At 30.5% G+C, this 22,516-nt stretch overlaps 2 protein-coding genes across 2 annotated transcripts in view; both read left to right on the top strand.

Moving 5' to 3' along the window:
• The first annotated feature begins 3,531 nt into the window (after positions 1-3,531).
• LOC132743543 (titin-like) lies at positions 3,532-13,925 on the top strand. The gene is made up of 10 exons (XM_060732073.1): positions 3,532-3,661; positions 4,760-5,095; positions 5,355-5,633; positions 6,367-6,618; positions 7,654-7,665; positions 8,548-8,787; positions 9,172-9,294; positions 11,041-11,104; positions 11,607-11,692; positions 11,998-13,925. Exons 1-10 carry the CDS (start codon positions 3,598-3,600, stop codon positions 12,069-12,071), a joined length of 1,530 nt encoding a protein of 509 aa, XP_060588056.1. The 5' UTR covers positions 3,532-3,597; the 3' UTR covers positions 12,072-13,925.
• Positions 13,926-15,154: 1,229 nt separating this feature from the next.
• LOC132743544 (hemicentin-1-like) overlaps positions 15,155-22,516 on the top strand; it is a 43,695-nt gene continuing 36,333 nt past the window's right edge. Inside the window, exons 1-3 of the mRNA XM_060732074.1 lie at positions 15,155-15,314; positions 19,955-20,239; positions 22,086-22,195. Of these exons, the coding sequence (XP_060588057.1) occupies positions 15,260-15,314; positions 19,955-20,239; positions 22,086-22,195 (450 nt within the window). The 5' untranslated portion in view covers positions 15,155-15,259. The remainder of the gene's footprint in view (positions 15,315-19,954; positions 20,240-22,085; positions 22,196-22,516) is intronic.

Here is a 22,516-nt window from a genome sequence, read left to right on the forward strand (position 1 = left end):
TGACGGTAAATTAGTCACTTCTTTAATATATAATCATGTACAACTTATAGAGTTACTACTAGTAATATCTTGAATCAATAAGCCAAAGAGAACAAAAAAGTGAACAATATCTCTCTCGCACGTTGCATTCTATCTCGCGTGTATATGTGTTAATCAGAAATTACTAAATGATTAACATGTAGTGTACTGATTATACAATAGAAGGTAAATTGTTATGTACACTGACAAGCGGCATAATTCGGGAGATGTAGTGGTCAATGCATATCTTTCGGACAAATTTGATATTTTGACAATTAAATAAATTTGTTTTGTTTTATATTAGCGTAGTTTTAAATTCGCGCATTTGTCCTAGCACGCAATACTTGAAAATTCATCCTACGTGAACAAAAATGATTTCACAGTAATCAAACGGTATAATTATTGAAACAAATAAAAGGGTTTCTGGGTTATCTGCCCCTGAATAGTAAGTTTTATTTTACTCTTTTAGGTCACTCTCTGGAGCCTTAAATGGCTTCCCACATGGTCCAATAAACATAAATTTCAATAAAAAGGTAATAATTAACTTACAAAATCTCTTATGACACTTAAAATAAATTTTATGTTTCAAGTCAATATCTGCACAAGTTTCAAAGGATATTGAGGGTATACAGGACAAAGTGATTCTTACATGACACACCCCATACTCTGTCGTTGTGCAGGATATACAAAATATTTTATTTAAATTTGCAGGACTGAAGAAAACAATCATTTTCAATATATATATTTTCAGACTATAACAGTAATGCTCTCTGAAAATGGTTAAGATCTTTTTTTACAGTAAATGATAGAAAAAGTAAAGCTATATTGTAAAGAAGCCATTACTTGATATAATATTCTGCATCTAAAACTGGCACACTTTTCAAACTTCATAGCTGTATATAAAAACAACAAAAATGATAATAAAGAAAAGCTATATTGTAAAGCAGCTAATACTTAAAATGATATTCTGCATCTAAAACTGGCACACTATTCAAACTTCATAGTTGTATACAAAAATCAACAGAGGGAAGACAGACAAACCACAATTTTGAAAGCTCATCCTCTGAAGCAGAAATATGTTAGCTTAGGACATTTACTGACCAATTACTTATCTAATTTACTTAATGAAAAATTACAAGAATATTTACTATTTAAATCAACAAATTTTAAATAGTATAGAGAAAAAGGGGACGTCCAAAATTACAGACATATTACGCTTTAAGTGTTTGCTAAGATGTACTTGATTCTATTTGAAGAAGGTTAAAAAACTTAAAAACATAAAAAGTGACAGTTATTGAAATGATCAAAATAAAGCATTTTGATAAAATGATGACCTTTGCATTTAATCAAATACTGATTAACATTAATGCATTGGAACTTACACTTAAACAACCCTCATCAAAATAAACAAGAAAAAGACAGAATAACTAAGGAACAATTTAAGTGATCAATAACTTGTATTCGTTTAAAAGGCAGTAGTTGAATATATAGTATGATTACACAAAAATGATTTTTGTATCAAATAAAGAAGCCACTGGTCATTATACCTTAGAACCTAAACTTTTAGGTACAATTAATTACAACAATTTTCTAGCCTCTATAGAAACTAGAAAATTTTAAACGCTGAAAAGTCATTTAAACAACTATACTAAACAAGAAGGCGATTATGACCCTATATCCATGTATAAAGTCTCTGAATGTAAAAGTGCTTTATACAAACTACAGCTGCCAACAGAATTGCAAATACCTTATCTCAATGACACATGATATCTATATTTTTGAAAGAAAATGAGTTTTGAGAAAATTCATTTGAAAAGTATAAATGCTTGACAAAATGTTCCAATTGCTTTATTTAACGTTTAAAACAATTCTTGAAGAAATATCTCAAAGTGTTTAGAATATAGAGAGGTAACACGGATACACTCAATTCCAGAGCTAACATATCACTAACTATATGTTATATCATTTGAGACATCGTGGACAAATTGCGCTTAAATTTAAAATAAGAATAAATCAACAAATCATGCGTATTATTTTATAAAGCATATAAAATCAAGGAACATTTTTATCAAACAAATGTACCGAAAGACAAAACTTCCGTAAATAAGTTATATCAAGAGAATGGCTGAAGTCCAAAAAATAGGCAAACCTAAAATGTCTTCCTAAGTTTCATGGTCTGCCTAATGCTGATTTAAATGTACTTTAGGTCAGCCTTAAGCAATTGTACAAATATACAATAATTGGAACATAAAAAGTTATAACAAGGTGTACTCGTATATCAATTGTAATACATATTTAAACAAGTACTTTACTTATATTAATGAATAAGGAAAATTATATACAATTGATAACGCGTAATTCGCGACAGCATTTTCATGCAAAAAATGTTGTTTGTTTCTATAGCTTCCTTATTTTTCCTACTTAAAACTTCAAATATTTGTTCCTTATTATCAATCAAATCATGTGTGAGAAAATTCATTACTCTAGCTTGATAATTAGCAGAATTATGCCCCCTTGAAACTTTACTTTTTACTTAAACTTTGTTACTTGTTAAAAGACTTACTTCATACTTCAATCTCCCATACTTCATAATGATATGACAAGGTTTATAAATCTAGCACCGATATTTATAGAATGATCTCCACATTAAGCTTTGACTTTTTCTTAATCTTTCCATAACTTTCTTATTTCTTCGTGGATTTATTTCAAATTGAAGTATGCTTTAAAAATTTGCCTTCTGTAAGTCAGCCCGTCTGTCTGTCCGTCCCTAAAAACCGTTTTCTGAGATCACTTTTACAGAACTTGAAACTTTACAACACATTTACTTAAAAAGAGAAAAGATAAAACATTATATATATATATATTAATATATTCATCCTGAGAAAATTTAATCTTTTGATTATCTGTTGTATTAACACAATTAATTTCCTTAATTTCCTAACTTAAAGGTATCTGGCCAAAAATAGACATGCTTTTATGTTTTCAATAGAGTTTGATACGTAGATTACAATGACCACGATAGAAAAGTGGTTAAAGATGTCCTTACATGAAACCTCCTTTATTGACCTATATGTCGGTTATACTTATGGGCAAATATTTCTCGTTAGTACATCAAATATCTATTGCATTTTGTTATTTACGTGTTGTACATATTTTTATTGTAAAAGAAGATTATGTAAATTATGTAAGTAAAATAAAGGTCATTCATGTCTTCCACAATTGCATAATTGAATGGCCATGACCGCATTCTTCTAGTGGGGTTTTTACTGGTAGGGGACTTTTGTGTTACTTGCAACAATGCTCAAATGCTTTAAATGCTTCCGACGGATCACTTTTTTCCAGATATGTATTGCAAAACTTTGATATTTGCTCGTTTTACGTTGTCGTTTTGTTGTTGTTGTTGTTGTTGTTGTTGTTTTACTAGATTAATCAAATTGAAAGTCACTTAACAGCTGCAGTCAAGTATTCATATCTTCTGACGATTTAGTTATCCACCAATGACATGACAGATTAAATATATATCACTTCCTCGTTTTGAAATTGTTTTTACTTACAATACTTATCAATAGGTAGTTTGAAATGTCGTGTATTCTTTTGCCTTTTTATTTCGTTGGATTTGCTTTAGTTCGTGGATACAGCAGAGGTAATGTTTGTTAATGTATATGCTTTATATTAGTATTTAAGTATTATTCATGTGTGTTTGTACATTCATTAATGTAGAAAATGGAAAATTGGTAATAAATAATAAATACGTTTGTTGCAATCCACCTGATAACAGCCTTATGTTTATAAAGAACAGAATAAAAATTAACAAGAATAAGACAAGTGCACGTAAATGTAATGTTTTATTGTATGCCTCTTAGTGGAATACTTATTTTTTCTTGAATATTATCAAAATATAACTTCACACTTTTCAATGAAAAGACTATTTTAAGCTCACGTGAGCACAAAGTGCGGCACAAAGTGCTCAATGTAAGCTTGCTTAAGAAGAATACTATTGTCGTTAAAACTTTGATACTTTTGGTTTAGTCGAAATATCCTAGAAATTGGTCAGTAAGGTAGTTTGTATGATTTCTAGCTCAAGCGCAAATGTAATTTATCTGTGGTCAAAAACTAGGTTGCAAAGCCCAAACATGCTTTGCTAGCACTGTAGATGATACTGTTTAGGTCTAAATATCCTTGAAATTAGTCAGAAAGGTTGTTTAGATGGTTTCTAGGTCATGTTTGAAAATTTGGCATCTGGGGTCAAACTATAGGTCACACAACCCAAATAATGGAAAAAATATTGATTACATTCTAGAGGTAATATTTTCATTCCAAATGTCCTGAAGTTTGTCAGAAAGTTCGTTTTGGTGATTTCTACCGCAGCTTTGAACATGGCTCATCCGTGGTCAAAATCTCTTTCACATATATATATGGAAAAAACTTTATTAACACTCTATCTTACACAAAAAACAAACAAACATCCTCTATGTATTACTCTTTTCTAAAATATATGTCATATATTTGTTGTTGTTTTTATTATTGTTGTTGTTGTTGCTTTTTGCTTCTGCTGTTGTTGTTCGTTTGTTTGTTTTATGTTGTTGTTGTCTTTTTGTTTTTGTCATTGTTTTTTTGTATGTTTTTTTTAATTATTTTTTTTTTTTAACTTTGTTTTATAGATATATTTACACAAAAAATGAATTTATGCAAACATTTCGTTATTTGTTTCATTTCTCCTTATTCTGTAATAATTCTGCAGAATGCGATTACAATCGAACAATATTTGCACCAGAGGGAACAACAGTAACTTTTCTGTACAACAACACAGACATATTGAAACATCGCTTAAGTATAATAAGGACGTCGGGGTCAACTACAGGATATCTTTACAGTGCCAATGTAGCCGACGCACCTAAAATACGTACTTATTATTATGATGTTTCTTGGAAATACAGATCAAACATTAGTTTCCACTCTGGATCTAATGATCAATTCATTCTGAAAATAGATTTAAACAACGTCCGTATGGAGGATAACGGGACATACCTAATAAGTAATGGTCGTGATAACGATTGTTATATCCTTTATGTAATGCGTGAGTATTATCTTTAAAACTGAAATCTCATTTATTTTCCTTCAATCCCATTTATGTTTTTCACTTTATATTTATTAAATCTAATGAAACCTCTTACTCATTCAATAAATAAAAGAAAAGAAGCAAAACTTATGCCATTATAACTAAGTGTAACAGATGGCAAATAACGGACGAAAGAAAATTATTCTATTTTTCTCAGTTTATGTGAAACAATTGAAAGTAAACATTTCTACTAAACTTTATGCTTACCAACTTAAAGGAACAAGAATTCAGCCAAGTCATAGTCAAGAAGAAAATGAACCAATATATGTGTTTGCACATCCGCAAGCTTCACTGATAAAGCGACCGTTAACGAACGCAACTATGGTCTGGTTATTAGATGGTAAATCTGACAAAGAAACAGCCAGTTTTATTGAGCAAGGTGATCTTATGTGGATACCTAGCCTCAGAAAAAGTCTCAATGAAAGGAATGTAACATACCGTGCTATACAAGATGATGGAAGAATCACTGAAGTGAATACCACTATAACAGTAAAATGTAGGAACAATGTTGTAACACAGGAAAAGTATTTTCTTTGAAAATATTAAAATATTGTAAACGTAAATGTATGCATAACAAATTATTAAAACTTTAGTCAACAATGTACATAGTAGATGCACAATATTATTCTCGTTTATTTTTATATATTTTGTGCTGATGTAGGATCGAAGTTCAGTTTAATATAATAACAGAAAAGATGGATACCTTGCACACGGTTCGCATCCAAATTTAGCTTACACATTGCTACGACCTTTAAGCGAATTCAAGGAACATGTAACAACATAATAGTTTATTTTACACATAATAAGATACTGTAATTGTATTTTTTGTAAATGAAGTAACAAAATTCTGTCAAAAATGTCAAAAATGATAGAGTGGAATAAAAAGGTAATTTAACATTGTTGAGAACAATACTGATTCTATTGGACGGGTACACAACTGGCATAACTATATCGGACACGACTATCGCCTTTGGCAGATAAGTGTTTGTCCTATAGAATTCAATATTGTACTCAGCACTGTATCATAACCTCATAATATTTACGGTGTAATATTTGGTACACTTCAAAATGTCGCATTATATTTACATTACCCAAAATCATATAACTTGTACCAATTTCATATACGTTTGTAAACGAATTATCTGTCGTCACTGCAAAACATTTTTATCCTAAATTTGTTATATAAGAATTTCTTCAGATTTTTTGATTTATGAAAAATATACACATAGATGGACCAAGTCATTCTCTCATGCTGGTACCAAGAAAAACACACTATAATTTGGTCAGTGGAGATATCATGCCCAACATAACATGTACCCCTGAATGTAATCCACCATGTAAAATTTCCTGGGGAGAACATAGTAAAGGAAAGACACTCAGTCTTGGATCTGTTAAGAATAAAGATTCAGGAGAGTACACATGTACTGCTAGTAGAATAGGTGGCCAGACTGTACAACAGACTGTCAGTATTTTTGTTGCTGGTAAGTCTTATTACTTTTTGCAGTTTGTTGTTGTTGTTGTTACAGTCCTTTTAATTAAAAACACGTTCATTTTAATACTGCATTTAAGCTATAAATGTATAATTGAATACAAGCGGGATTCAAACTTAATCGGAGCCAGTCAATTACCTTCTTAATGAACACGTTATTTTGAGGTTAAAATGTAGCATACATTAAACATGTACCCCCATAATTCATACTCAAAAAATTTAACATTTTTTCTTTATTCTAGGGTCCCTTTTTGGGGTTTTCCGAATTTCCGGAAAAGGACCAAACAAATAGTATAAACACAAACGGATCAGTATTTTGGGTCTAACCTACGCTAAGAAACTAAACATGTTAACAAATAGTAATTTAATGATTGGAGTTGTTGGCAAGTTTATTTCCAATATATCAAGTAAACATCCACCTAAAATAAGTAAATTCATACATACAAAAGGAAACAATACATTATTTATATATTTACTATTATGGTTGTAGAAACCGAAAGCACAAAATGCCAATCTGTTGTCATTTAGTCGGATTTGTTTGAAATTGTACATCAGTCGGCATTTCAGAATTAAAAATGGTTGTCAGGCATATTTTAAATCAGAATTGTACCGAAACAGACCTTATTTTCCTTTGGATGTCAAATATAAACATATTCGTTTGACATTACTCTGTGTTTCTGTTTACATCTGAATCCACGTGGTAGAATTACTTTCAGTCTATAATGTTTCCGAGGTTATTATAGATAATAGCCGATGATGTTCCGATTGCCTTTTTTTCAGTGCATCGCGTTTTAAGTGGTTACGTCACATGTATAATGATTACGTCACATGTCTAAATATAGAACGTCAAACAGTGATTTTATTGCATAATAACACACATTTTCGGTTCTTCAATGTTGAAAAGGGAAAAATGCGGGACATGTAAGAATTAATATTTGAATAAATCGATAATACAATTTATAATGCAATAATTGACAGATGCGGGAAAATGTGCAATTTTATTACGTTAATATTTTCATATCCAAAGATCGACCACTTCATAGAGAATAACATGCTACTGTCTTTTGATATCAATTTTATCAGGCGAGGCTGATATGGGCTAGAAAGGGCGAGGCTTGCCGAGCCCTTTCTGCCCATATCAGCCGAGCCTGATAAAATTGATATCAAAAGACAGTAGCATGTTTTTCTATTTATCATGTAACACATAATAACTGTCAAAATAATCTACTTTTAAATAGCGAATTTCGTTAAAAAGGGGAATTTTTGAACAGAATGTAGGCCTAATACGATAACATTCTTACCTTTAATTTAAACATCGATCCAAAAATCCGCTTAGAAATTAGAATCACATAAACTAAACTTTACTGCAATTTTTGTCTTGAATTGTCAAATTCAAAAGTTCACGATAATTTCAATCAAAGAAAAGTCAAATCGGCAATCAAACACAAGCTACACAAACATGCGTCTTATTTTTTAAACGAAACAATTTGTTCACTTATTACTGTAAATAATAATCCGGCGAAATAAAGTAAACATTGACAAGTTCTCAAAGAAAATCGTCAGCCTGTTTGTTATGATTACATGTATAGTATGACGTGAACATCGATGATGTCATTTGCAATATAAATTATGACGTCACTTCATTTAGTTGGTGCTAAAACTATTCGCTATCTAATTTATTCGTAATTGAAATCGAAATAATAAATAGATAAATAAATATCGCATATTGATTCAAGACTTGTAAGGGTATGAGATTACATTGTAGAATTCACATGCTGATGAAAATGCTCGAATATAAGCAATTGAAAAAAGTCCGTTAAAATGGGCGGGGCTAATTTTTGATATCAGGCTACTGACGTGATATCAAAAATAATTATCAGGCAAGTGTTATCGGGCAGTTACCATAGCAGTTGCATGATAAAATCCCTCAAGCTGTCACCAAGAAAGACACTCTATAATTTGGTTAGTGGAGACGCCATGCCTGATATAACATGTACATCTGAATGTAACCCACCATGCACCATATCCTGGGGACAAGATAGCAAAGACAACATTCTTAGTCTGGGAGCGGTTACCACAGAAGATACGGGGGAATACACGTGCACAGCAAGGCGATTGGATGGTCGTACTGTAGAGCAGACAGTCAATGTTTTCGTGTCTGGTAATTGTTCATTTCAACCACATGTTTACATTATTATACATACATTATGTTTTATTGCAATATTACCACATTTATTCTAAATACAAATCAAAAAGCTGTAATTGAACTATTCCCTAAGTAAGATATCATGAAGGTACACGTGGTATTACCACCTGAGTTGATAGCCCCTGTCCCACGTCCATGTGATTACTTCTAATTTTCTTTATATATACATATAGGATAACATATATTTCAGAAAAATTGCTAATATTTGTTGGTCGCTGCACGAGGAAAACAAAAATATTAGCACTTGTATACAGTAAATACTGTTGGTGTAGCTTTATCTTTGTAGAATGAACTTGTGAATAATAATGATATTGCAACATGTTTTTATATTTTATACAGACAACTCATATTTTGCCATAGCGATTATATGTTTGGCGACAGTTCAGTCACTTACTATCATTGCGCTTGGGTTGTGTACATTTTTCATTTACAAAAGGAAAGTTCTGTTTTGTTGTCAACAACGTAAGTATTGTTTTAAATGTATATCTATAATATACATAACTGTTATAAATTATATGTAAAAATGGACAAATAAAACGAAAGTTAAAAACAAATCATTTTTACGATATTGATTATAGAGTAGAATATCATATGTGGGATTCATCTAAAATAATTCGAACTATATTATATATATATATTTTTTTGGTTTGTTCTAAAAGCAGTGATGGCCAATGGCAAGTGTTAATTGATATAAGATTAACAAACCTATTAAAATGAACTGGTCTACAATGGACACAATTTCCGTAATGTTTTGGAGCAAAATAAAATTACTCATAAATTATTTAGTATTTATATGATGATGCAAAAAGTTATTTTTATTTTGTAAAGAAAGGAGATGTAGTAATATCAACTGATAACTGATATCAACTAGTTTATTAATTAATGCACATTGCTCATGATCAGTAACGTGTCTAGCCAGTGTCGTTTTGTTCCGAACGTGGTGGACATATACCGTTTCGTTGTGCCACACGGTCATCATTAACTGTTTAGCATATTCCATGCTTTGAGCTATTTGTATTGCCATATCCATAGAAATAGTGGCTCTCTTATTAATAAGGCTTTCTCTTAATTTGTCGTATTTGCACACGGACACTAGGCGGTCACGAATCATAATGTACGTGTCATTAAAATGACATTCTCTTGCGCTGATACGCACTCTTGTAATGTACGAGTTTATGCTGTCTTCTTGAATTTCATTGAAGACTTTGTAGCGTCCGAAAATCGGATATTGTTTAGGTCTTACATGCACCCTGCACTGAAACTCTTAGCGTCTTCCTCGGACATGTCTGTCCATGTTAAGTGTATTTCTCGATCTCACGCCCATGACAATAAATATGATATTTGTTCTGGCTCCGATTTTCCGTTTAATGGTCTCAAAAACATTAATTGTGCATGTCTTTTAAATTTTTCAAAAGCTTCTAGCAGGTTATATGATTGCCAATCCATTGATGGTGGAGAAATTCTCGTTAATTCCATTTTAAAATTGGGAACAATGTTCATTTCTTATGTTTATTTATAATGTTCTTATATTAATCAAGTGTTATCTTTTAAAATCCACTTAAATTTCTTCTGCCACCATGTTTTGTTGTTGGGAGTTATAATAATCAAGGAGGCTTCACAAAATAGTGATATAACACAAACACACACGTGTATTCTCTACAAGATGTAAATTTATTCTCCTAAAATCCCTAACTTCGAGACTTCGAGACTGGCTAGACATATGAGCATGTATGAGCAAAATGCATATATAAATAAACTTGCTAATCAGCTGATATTACTATACATAAGTATTAAAAAAATATTTAAACGATAGAAATGTATCATTTTGATATTGTAAACTATTGCTTGAAAATAAAAACAATGCTGATAATTTTTAAGTGGTTTAGTATGAACATGTGTATGATGGGTAATGATATTTTGTTTTAGAACATTTTTTTTAAACTGCTATATAAAAATACATAATATTGGACCATGTATCATGGACTTTCCATTCTCAATTCCTTCGTGGTTGTTATGTCTGATACTAAATACAAAATGTAATCCTTCAATTACAAGCCGATTCTCTGTGATTTCTACTTGCTTCTTTAATTATCTATGACTTTGAAATATTTCAAATTTTAATACGTCTGCTTAAACATAAATAATCTGGTATAACTTTTATATGTAAAACAAACTAGCAGTTTTCTTTACTGTTATAATGTTTATAAGTTTCAGAGTTCGTTTCCAAGAATAAAACAGACAACACAACAGTCAGTATTCCTCAATCGAACGTGTAAGATATGTATTATATTTGTATGCAAATATCAAAAAAGTATCTGAATTGAAAGAATGATAAAAGACTACTTCCGTGAAAAAATATGGCACATAGGGTACAAAACTATGATTTGCTGTTGGTAACATGCAGAGTAACTGTTTGTAATACTATGTAAAAACAAACATACCAAAGTTCATAAATGTACGAAATAATTGTTGAAAGCAAGTCACGCATCTTAACAAAATAAGATTGGAAATATTTTATTCTAATAAATGGAAAGAAGTAATAATAGCGTGTTAAAATAATGGCAAGCTTTTATAAATCTGTTCAGGGTTACGACGTACTTTTTTATAATAAGAAGCTTGTTAGACCCTGTTGGTTGCTTATGTTTTAGTTATTTAATTTCACCTTTTTGTAATCAATTCCAAAGAAACTATATTTTTTATCTGCTAACATGAACATTTCCACATTTATGTCTCCTACGTGAAACACTTTTTTGGAATATATTTTTTTTTTTCAGGCAAGGATCTGAAAATAGGGTGTATGAAGACTTGAAACATGGAACAAGAAACAATGTTTACGGCGAGGTTATCTTGTCTACCATAGGTATCTGCAGATATTTAGTATAAGTAATGTTTTCTCAATAAAACAGCAAAAAATATCTACAAGAAATTTAGCTTAAACCATTTTTGTTAATGTCGATTTCAAATAAATCTTCGAAGACTTTTTAGAAACTTTATGATAATTCCCATGCAATTAATCAAAGTTTGCATCCTCAGTTATTTGAAAATTTGACATTTTTTAACCCTCTTTTTTATTATTTATTTATTCATTTATTTTTTTATTTATTATTTATTTGTTTTTTTGATGCGTTTGCTACAGTACCATATTTGTACATTATATTTTTTCAGGAGATGATGCTACAGTTAGTACATATGAAAACATGAGCATTCCGGAAAGAAACAAAGCTGTAGCCGAAAATTAAAATATTCCACTCGTTGAATAATGTCATATGTACACATGCATTACTAAAAAGTATTTACATGCGGTAAAAATGCATTTTTCTAGAATACTAATTTTCAAAAGTTAAAAAGCGATAGAATAAGAATTAGGCATCGTTTAAAAGTTTATTTGTGCAAAGACATTCAAATTTACAAGTATGTCAGGCTATTTTAGAAGGATATTTTGTACTTAATAATCTATTTTCTAAGGCAACAAGGGGTACCGTGATTTATCGTTATCATTGAAAAAAGCAAAGGCAAAAATATGTTTAAGGTCCTTACTTGATTTAAGTAACGCAAAAAAGATACAAGAAAAAAAGATTTACGGAGCAGTTGTTCAATGAAAGATTTAAAATCGAGTGAAAATAAGTCTACCAGCAACATTTTTGTATGTAACTGAATAAAATAGTCTTTGCTTTGAGCAAGTGTTGTGAATCATCAGATAACATATTTATCTGGTAATTTTGATTGAATGTTCTAAAACTATGAACAGTGCTTTGCTTTTTCCCTTTTTAGAAGTATCTGAACATTTTACATTAATGATGATAAATGACATTGAAAGTCAACCTCAAAAATCGAATTGGGCTCCATGTGTTAAAAAAATATTTTATCGAGACTAGCTTTTTTATTATGTTTGCCTAGAACAGGGAGAAGATTCTCACATATTTGTACAAATTTATAAGCAAAGAATAAAGGATGTTTTTGTACGATGATGGCAAAGTAGGATTGATATCTCGACTAGAGCTACTTTTTATACATAAATATGTAGTTAGGTTTTCAACCATACCTTAAGATACTTAATGTTACTAAATATAGAAAAGCATGTAGATTGAAAGTATCCTCACATCGATTAAATATAGAATGTGGCCTGTGAAATAGAACTGTGAGAGAAAATAGACTTTGCATATTCTGTAATAAGTTAGAAGATGAATTTCATTTCCTTTTTTAGTGTTTACTAACCTTTATGACACAATTAGAGATAAATATATAAATAGATACAACAGAGTTCAACCAAGCATGTTTAAAACGATAAAATTGTTTTTCGTCAGAAAATGTTAAAGTAATAAGAAATGTATCTGTATATATGTATATAAGGCAGTTGATATAAGAAGATGTAGATATAATACTTAGATAGTATATTGTGTTATTATTGACTGCACATGGTTTTACTGCGGCATATACAAAGAAAAAACATACATATTCATATTTTCACGAATATTTGTGTTAAACTTCATGAGTAGTTTAACAGTCAATTGTTGATTTTATCATGGCTTTAATTAATATATGACGTCAAATTGCGTATAAATATTTCTCTACAAGTTAAAGCAGCAGTACTTCCATGTATTTGTAAATAGAAAATGTTTACGCACGTATGTACTGACATGATAGAAAACTGTTTAATATATACAAATAATACCTAAAAATAACAAGATGCAAAATAATGTTTTATACTTAGTTTATATTTTATATCAATCTTAATAAACATTTAAGATTCAATTATGAACAAAAACAGATATTTTCAAAAGATACACAATTTTAAGGAACACAACTATTCGGTTTTTATTGTTCTAGTCTCACTCTCAGACATATTCCTTTGAAATGTAAGGGAAGTAATTACGAATCAAATGCATTAAAAAATGTAAGAGTAGTGTATCCTGTTTGTTTGCATCTTACTATTTTTACATATACTTTGTTAACTATATTGACACATTTATTATTGACTATGCCAATATCAATTTATATGTGTATATACCAAAAAATGTACTATGACCTATAATGGCTTTGTCAATTGTGTATTGTGAGATTTATGAAAGAATAAAGCTTCTTCTTCTTCAGAGGATGATGTTTTTAAGGTACTTTAAGACGTGCGACCTCAAAACATAAATAGTCTGAATGAAGACACCCTTATATGTAGCTTGGTCAAGGCTTCCAAACCTCATACTGTCTTAGGCTACTGTGTACTATAGGTCTTTTGTCTGCAGTTCAATGACTCGCGTATTTATTTTCTTCGACCGTTGAAATTACAGAAAGGTTTATGGTCACCATTTCTGCCTCAAAGTAGTACTCTTTTACGGGGATGGCTGCCATATTTCCGGGGTTCATACTTTACCTTTTGTAACTTAAAGGTTAATGAACGATAGTCAAACATTAGGGAGATCTCTCGGCAGCGATGAAAACAACAAAATTATATGAAAATTGCTGACGCGCGATCGAGGTTGTTCAATGAAAGTTTATAAAAACTGCAACAACAACCCTAGCACCGATTTAAGCGGTTTTCAACACTGTATGTACTGGAATCAAAATAACCCGGAGAACCAGAAAAATATATATCAACACTGAAATGAAGTACGGGGCAACTTTTTGGATGTTCAAGAAATATGAATGATATCTAACAGAGTATAAAAACTAGCAGATAATGTTAGATTGTTATATATATTATATTCTTAGAGACCGTACACTCGGATAATAAGAAACGGTATTTAGTTTCAGGATAGGAAACATGAGCCACTATCTGCAGTCCCGTTCCCGTTTGTATATCATTGATAAGCAATTAAAGGAAACGTTTGTTTCCTCAGGTAGTACCTATTTAAGCTGCAACATTACACTAAATATGAAAGTTTTCAATTTAAAATGAAACAAAAATAACAATAAAAGACGCATTACTTTTGTTATCCGATGTGTTTATTCAGGCTGAATAAAATGAAATGCTTTAATTTTCATTCACCAAAAACTTTTTATTTCTTATATCCAGTTATAGTTTCCAAACAGTTACTAATTTGCCAATTATATGAATAATCTTTTGCATTGTTTTGCTTTTTAGCAATAGGTGCAGTAATATAGTGATTTAGTATTTTGTATCAAAGCTAAAATACTACTTTGTTTACATTTTACTGCTTTCATGACAAATCATTTCACATTCAATGCTACTTTCTTCAGGTGATAAGCATCCAACATGCTTTAATACCATTATTTTAGCAATATAAAACTTATGTTTGCTCTTTCTATAGAAGGAAATATTTATTTGTTTCTGTGGTATGTATATATTTTAAATAAATTTAAACACTCACGTTTATATTTAACTCTCTACGTGTTAACATTGTCGTACATACTTCAAACCAGGAAGATTTAAACATATATAAATACACAGTACAAATGATGTTTTAAAGCAACCATGAACCTGAATTTAAGTTTTCTGATATTTGGAATATTCATTTCGCTCTCAGAAGGTACGTATTAATCATAATCATAATTTCATTTGTATTCAATAACTTCAAATGTTAAAGCTGCGTGTTATAAATTTCTTAGCAACAGAAATATGTATTTTTTTAAAAAAAACAAAAATGGTTTCCTATCGGCATTTCTTCTTATGTTTTGGTATCTAAAGAAGCCTCCGTATGACGAAATAATACAATTCCTCTTTCCATGAGAAGTTTCGCCTCTGGGGCATTTCATTATCAATACCTTATATAAATGTAATTTAGTATTTTTTACTGTTTTCTGAAATTCTAAAAACGTTTACCTTCGCGAACTGTTGACCGGTCAATAGTTTCGACTGTTTCCCTCGCGTGCTCTGACGTCATTGGCGTCATAGAGGTTCCCACTTGAAGCGTCCATTGATTTTGATCATAAACCAGACGTGACGTGACATAGAACTTTAAAGTATTAGGTTTAATTATTAACATATTTGCAAAACTATTTTATCTTCCTTTTTTCTTCTGCTAGTACTATTAAAACAGTAGTTGGTCAGGTAATAAAACAGTTATTTCATCCGTGATTTGGGAACAGTCAAACTGTTGGCCCGAAGTGGAGGGGGTAGTGTTTTGAACTGTTGCCTTCCTCGGGCCAACAGCTTGACTGTTCCCAAATCACCTATGAAATAACTGTATAATATCAGGGGGAATTAATAAAATAGTTATAAGGTTATAAAGGTAATTGCTACCTGAACCGATTTTGCCAATTATATTACTGCTAGGAAGGGTTTGTCTTCCGTTTTCAATATAATTTTTAGACGCCTAAATTACCAAAACAAATAGCATAATCATATAAACTATGTGCTGCTTCAGTCAGTCTAAGGCTTTTATTGTTTTACAAGTTTGCTTCTTTAAAAAGAAGCATGCGAGAGGTCTTTTTGCTGCTGTGGAAATTTTTTTAATTCGAAAATATTTGGGGATAATTGTGCATACAAGACACAAGGAGGGCTTATAAATTACATTTTTTTTAACAAAGTAGAATTTATTATATATATTCATAATTGAATATAGTATCATAATGAAAGTTTGTTTTACACTTTATTTTTTTAAATGTTTTGATTGATTATATGCCGGAGAAATGAACTTTTTTCTTGGCACATTAAGAGTACTTTTTCTATAAGGGTACAATTTATGTTATGTCATCAAATAAAAATATAACATAAATGATATACACATGTATATACTACAGATATACTTTAGCTCCATATATGTATATGCAGCTAAAATATGTCACGGGGTTTAGAACTTATAAAATTCAATAAGCACATTTTCGGTTAATGTTTTGCTAAGTATATATATGGAAACATTTCCTTTACATTTTTCAAAACGGGCATAAAGTTTGTTAATCAAACAAGTCCGTGATTTACATAAAAAATTTATTTAAATTTAAACATACTTTATTGCTCTTTTTTACACATTTATAACATAATTTTACCCATGAAATATTGTGCTTTATCACATAAACCACGGCACAGGAGTGTAATAAAGCCATTTTATAAAAACGATATTACACTAGTGTAATAACACTTTGACGTGACGTCATTTGCGCTATATGGAAACATAGCGCTAAAGCGTGCTAATGTTAGCGTTACACTTTGTGTGCGTCATTGAAAATGTACTCATTTTAACAGTTTACTGCTCTTATTTTACATATGTGATAAATAGAATATTATATTCGTATAGATTCAATGCTAAATTTATTGAACTCGTTGAATAAAATAATATTATGCTCGCCAGAGGCTCGCATAATATGATTTTATAAAACTCGTTCAATAAATTTAGTATTAAACTACACTCATTCAATATCCTCTATATATCAGTCAAATATATTTCATATTTTTTAAGAATAAATATGAAATGTAAATATGAAAGTGGGCGGAGTCAAAACTCATATTTATTTTAAGGGATTTCTTTCGCCGGTTTGTTTAAAAAATCTGATAAATACAAAACAACTTTTTCTTGAATATTGTTTTGAAAACTATCTAGCATGATAGAAAATGGTCTAACTAAGAAAATTAATCCGAACACCAATATCTTTAATTCAGTAATTAACGCTGTACAGACGTTTAAAGAGTTGTTTACATGACGTCACAATGTAGCGCCAAACAGCGCGTGCTTACGCATAAATTACTGCGCGCTGTACAATTGCAGTTGGTAGCAAGCAAGGGAATTCGTTACCATTTTCTTTGATAATGAAATTAAATAAAAAGGTAATTTTTTCGTTTTTCGTGAAATATGGTATATATTTTCACTCAACGTGATAAAATGTCACATATTTTCACTCGCCGTACCGGCTCGTGAAAATACGTATGTGGCATTTTATCATGTTGAGTGAAAATATATACCATATTTCACGCAAACGAAAAATATCCTCTTAATATTATCATAATATAAATACAAAAATAGCAAAAGGGTTGCACCACGAGTTCTTACAACATCAGCAAACGGTTCTTCCCTGATATATGGAATTATCTAATCATGATAAGACAGTTACAAACCAAAATGTATGATAGTAGAGCACTTAGGGAAAAATGCACAAGGAGAAAGAAGAAGAAAACATTAAATAAAAAGAAAAGAAAAAAGAGGGATAAAGTTCAGTATGTAGGGATATCAATTGAACGTGGCAAGTAGTACAGATAATATAAAAATGTTAAGATTCAAATCTACAAGATAATTTAATAAATAATTGAACCTTATCAAAAATAAATGAGTTATTCTTATCAGAAAGAGATTATTTTCCAAACAAAAGGGTCTTTACGCTCAAAGGACAGAAACTGCGAATTGAGCGGAATAACTGCACTCTTATAATAAAAAATGTTTTTATATCATTTGATTAGAATAAACAGTATATAAAGCTGCATGCCTCCAACCACAATATTTGTAAAATTTGTGCCACTTGCACCAAAAACTCTCCGTTACGTTATTTAGTCATACCGGTTCAAAATTTAAAGAGCAGCAAAATTTCGGTACACGGTTCACCCGGTCATATAATAGTGCATGGTGATGTTGTGCCTGTAAAATTCACTGTTACTATTTATCGGAACATGAAATAGTTAAAACGCTATTCAGTAAACAATACAGTAATCGATTTATACAATTAAAAAAATTAAAACGGAATGAAACATCCACGTGAGCTTAGTAACATAAATGATATTTTCCGTTTTTTCTTTGTACCGATTTTTTCACATCGATGTAAATTTTTCGTTTAGGTTAAGTCGTATTTTGAAACGGAGCATGAGCAAAACAATTTTTGTAGACTGCTCCTAATGATTTTACGCTTTAAATGAGATTCGTTCACTACAATCAGATACGCAAAAATGGATGCCGCCAGCAATCAGTCTGAACACTGTGGAGAGGTCTGATGAAATGTTATTGTTTGATTTGATTGCATACTGGTATATCAGTGCACAAGATCGATATATCAATCTTCGATAAATTTTCTGTTAGTGTCGTGAGATGTACTCTGCAATATGTGTTTTTATTCAAATTTTAAAATAATCAACCTGAGATTAAAAGCGCAAAAGGATCTTATAATTTCTACAACACATCCTTCTTACGTGTTGAAAGATCGATATAGCAACGATCCATGCGTTTTTGGTTTTTTTATATGTGTTCTATTCATTTATTTCATGCTTTCCAGTGTTTTATTGTAATATATCAGATGATTATATTCCGATAAACCACTAGTGAAATTTATAAAATATAATTTTCACTGTAGCCGAACTATATCTGAATGCGGATGAAAAGAAAATCATAACTAAATGGAATAACGGGCAGAAATAAATGCCGTCATGCGTACATTTTGCTTCTTTATGAAAAGAAAGTCGATGTCACCATACATCATGTTAAAAAAGTAACAAAGTTAGAGGAATTTAACAGAACTATATTTCAAAATTGATGATGTGACGTCATGATGTGATGACGTAAAAAAGGAGAACGCGCGACGTTACGCGGCAAAATCAGTAAAAAAAATACTTAAAATCACTTAAAAATCATGAAATAAAAAGAAAATTTATTTGTTTTACATATAAGATTGAAATATATTTCATTCGTGAACACCAGCTATTATATTTTCACTCGTGGCTACGCCACTCGTGAAAATATTACATCTGTTGTTCACTCAGTGAAATTATATTTCAATCTTACATGCAAAACAAACAAATATCCTCTATATTTTCATTGTAAGATGAGATTCCTTTTACGCTGTTGTTTTCGTTTAAATATGTTTTGCTATTATTTTTGCGAAAAAAAGTTACTTATTTTCAGCAACATCCTAAAATATGAATATCTAAAATGCAATCGTCATATGATCAAGCAATGTCTATTAAATTCACTACAATATAAAGTTGAAAATAAAGTTAAAAAGAAAAATAGGAACAGTAAGGCTCGAACGCAGACCATCCTTATTTTAGGCAATAACTTAACCTTCTGTGCTTTTAGGGTATAATGACGGTGTATCTTTTAAAACATTAGTTGTATATTCAATATTAAATCTCGTTTATTTCCCGGGCTTAAACGGAGTGGACCAATTATTTCAATGAGTGTTATAATATATTCATAATTGACAGGTCAATAAAATCAAACTACAACTATTTGTTGTTTTTTTTTTTTTGTAGGTACATCCACTATTCAAGTACCAAGCGCTGGTAACTGTGGTGATGATACAGTTCTAACATGTCAGGTTACTGGTAATATTGGCTTTACTGGCTGGTATGGAATAAACAGAGATCTCGTAGCAAATGGGGTTGCTGTAAGACCAGAGGACAACAACAAATATACAGACAGCAAAGGAACATCATCGTTCACATTGACAATACACAACACCAACATTACCGATGGAGGGGATTATAAATGTAGGAATGGATTTGATGAAAGTCAGTTAAAACGTCTAAATATAGAATGTAAGATATTGGTAAATTAAAACTACTATTGAAAAGAAGAAATCTACATTCCTTCATCACTTCATGTCTTGATGTTAAAATAACTCAATATAATCATTATAATTGAATTGTGAAGCAGTTGTATGAATATTAACATTTTAATCTAAAGATTTAGTGACAAGTTCTAATATTAGTTTGTTTGAGATAACTTTCATATTTCAACATTGTTATTATGAAACTGTCCGTTTAGGATGATTATTTAGTGACGCAGCGGACATTTCCACTATTACGATGTAAAACAGTTATCATGTTGTGTTTATTATCTTTAGGCACGCAGGCTTCCGATATAAATTAAAATATCGACAAATTAATCAACTGTCATCGTAACGCAGTTGGTAATGTTATCAGTTAATCTTTTAGTAAAATATCAATGCAAGACTGTTTTTGCTCAAAAATAATTTCTATATATAAACAATCAAATACGAATATGTAATATTTTTCTTGACATTAAGTGTTGTAATAATTTCTCATTTCACATTTTTTTTGTTTCCAAAAGTAATATCTAGCAAATTTGTACAACCTTATCTTTAATACTAAGCGGAATGAATACATGTATACAAACTGTTTCAACAATATTTCAGTTGGCACGAAATACTCGTGCACTGCACAAGTATTATGACTACTGCATACTTCACACAATACAGGTTAAAACTATTATTACCGGTAAATTGAAATAATTAGATTTTATAAGAAAAACTACTATGTTTTATAATTCATTTGCATCTTCAGTAAAATTGAAAAAAGGAAACAAAAAAGGAAAAAAGTTAGACAACTTGTGAGGCTCGAACTCGTTAAATGTTTTAATTTGTATTGCATCCCAATGACTTTTCGCCCCCCGACACCGCCGAGCGAAAAGTCGAGAATTAACGAGTTAAAATGGCGGGGGCGTGGGGCGAAAACACAAATGGCACAAATCAGCCATCATATTAAACAGCTAAATTGGCGCATTTTTCTTTCTCGGTGTGCATAGATAATTAACAATACATGTTTACAATACATACATTTAGCGAGTGTCACCGTGCAGTCTTACAATTGAATGTTCAGAATATATTACGACACCGAAATAATCAATCTCACATTCTCACATTTTATATTTTAGAAATTTAAAAACTGACAGGTCTGATTTTTTTTAATATCTGGCTTATCTTAATTGAATGTGCAACAACCTTTTCGCAAGACAAACCTTTGAAATTGTGTTGAAATCTAACGATACCGAAAGTTGAGCTGAATGTCGATTGTCTAGCTTAACATTCATTTTTAAATTTGATTTAAAGTACAGAATATCAAATGTTGAGCTGAATGTCGATTGTTTAGCTCGGAAAATGATGACTTGGAATTTGCAGCTGATTATTGGTTGTCTTGTTTATAACAGTATGCCTCCCGATTAATGCCTAAAATTTTGAAAATGAAATTAAATATATATTATCGTAATTAAACCAAAAGCAATCATTTTACACATTATCAATGGCACTTACATCCCACGTTTATTACAAAATGATGTCAAATAATGCAAAAAACGCCCTTACTGCATTAGTAACGCTGTAGAAATATAGAAACATTTGATAAAAAAATTAACCATTAATCGCTCATAGCATGAAAATTATTACTTGAATCTCGAATCTTTCTACTCTACCTAAAATCATTTTTCACAAGTATGATTTTTTTTAAAAATATTTTTGCTTATCTGGATGCATGCTGCTGTAACATTCTTTCGGAATAACAGTGTAAACAAACTAACATCCTGGATATCCGACCAATAATTGGCATTTTCCCTTGCATCAAGTAATGCGTGTGCTTTGTTTTATAGGTAAAGCATCATCAGCTACACACAGCGTTACAAGTGGAAAGGAAGTACAGATAACAGTAGATAAACTATATCCTGTCTCACCAAGACTTACTGCTACATTTAAAAGACAGGTATGATGTTTTTAATTTCGTCACTTGAGATAATTAAAACATAAAAGTACGACTCCAGAAACCAAAGTGTTAGATATGGATATTTTTAATTATAATTATGATAAGTAAAATATGTACATGTAGTTGCTACAACATTAATGCTTTGGAAGCATCTTTGAATAGAGTTACACGGTTCAATTTCAGAGATCCTGTCAAGTAATTATGAAAAAAATAATTAACAAACAATGAATTTTCATTCTTGTAGCATTAAAAGAGCAGTTCAATTAGTAATTTGCTAAAGAAGATCTTAAATATATCAAAATGTGTTTTTGGCACCCCTAA

Source organism: Ruditapes philippinarum, unplaced genomic scaffold, assembly GCF_026571515.1.
Source record: "Ruditapes philippinarum isolate M1 unplaced genomic scaffold, ASM2657151v2 ctg3190_1_1_1_1, whole genome shotgun sequence".
Taxonomy (NCBI): domain Eukaryota; kingdom Metazoa; phylum Mollusca; class Bivalvia; order Venerida; family Veneridae; genus Ruditapes; species Ruditapes philippinarum.

Coding starts and splice junctions, on each gene's coding strand:
- LOC132743543 (XM_060732073.1), top strand. CDS start 3,598: ATGTCGTGTATTCTTTTGCCTTTTTATTTCGTTGGATTTGCTTTAGTT. Junction 8,788..9,171: donor AGTCAATGTTTTCGTGTCTG/GTAATTGTTCAT, acceptor TATTTTATACAG/ACAACTCATATTTTGCCATA. Junction 11,105..11,606: donor AGTATTCCTCAATCGAACGT/GTAAGATATGTA, acceptor TTTTTTTTTCAG/GCAAGGATCTGAAAATAGGG.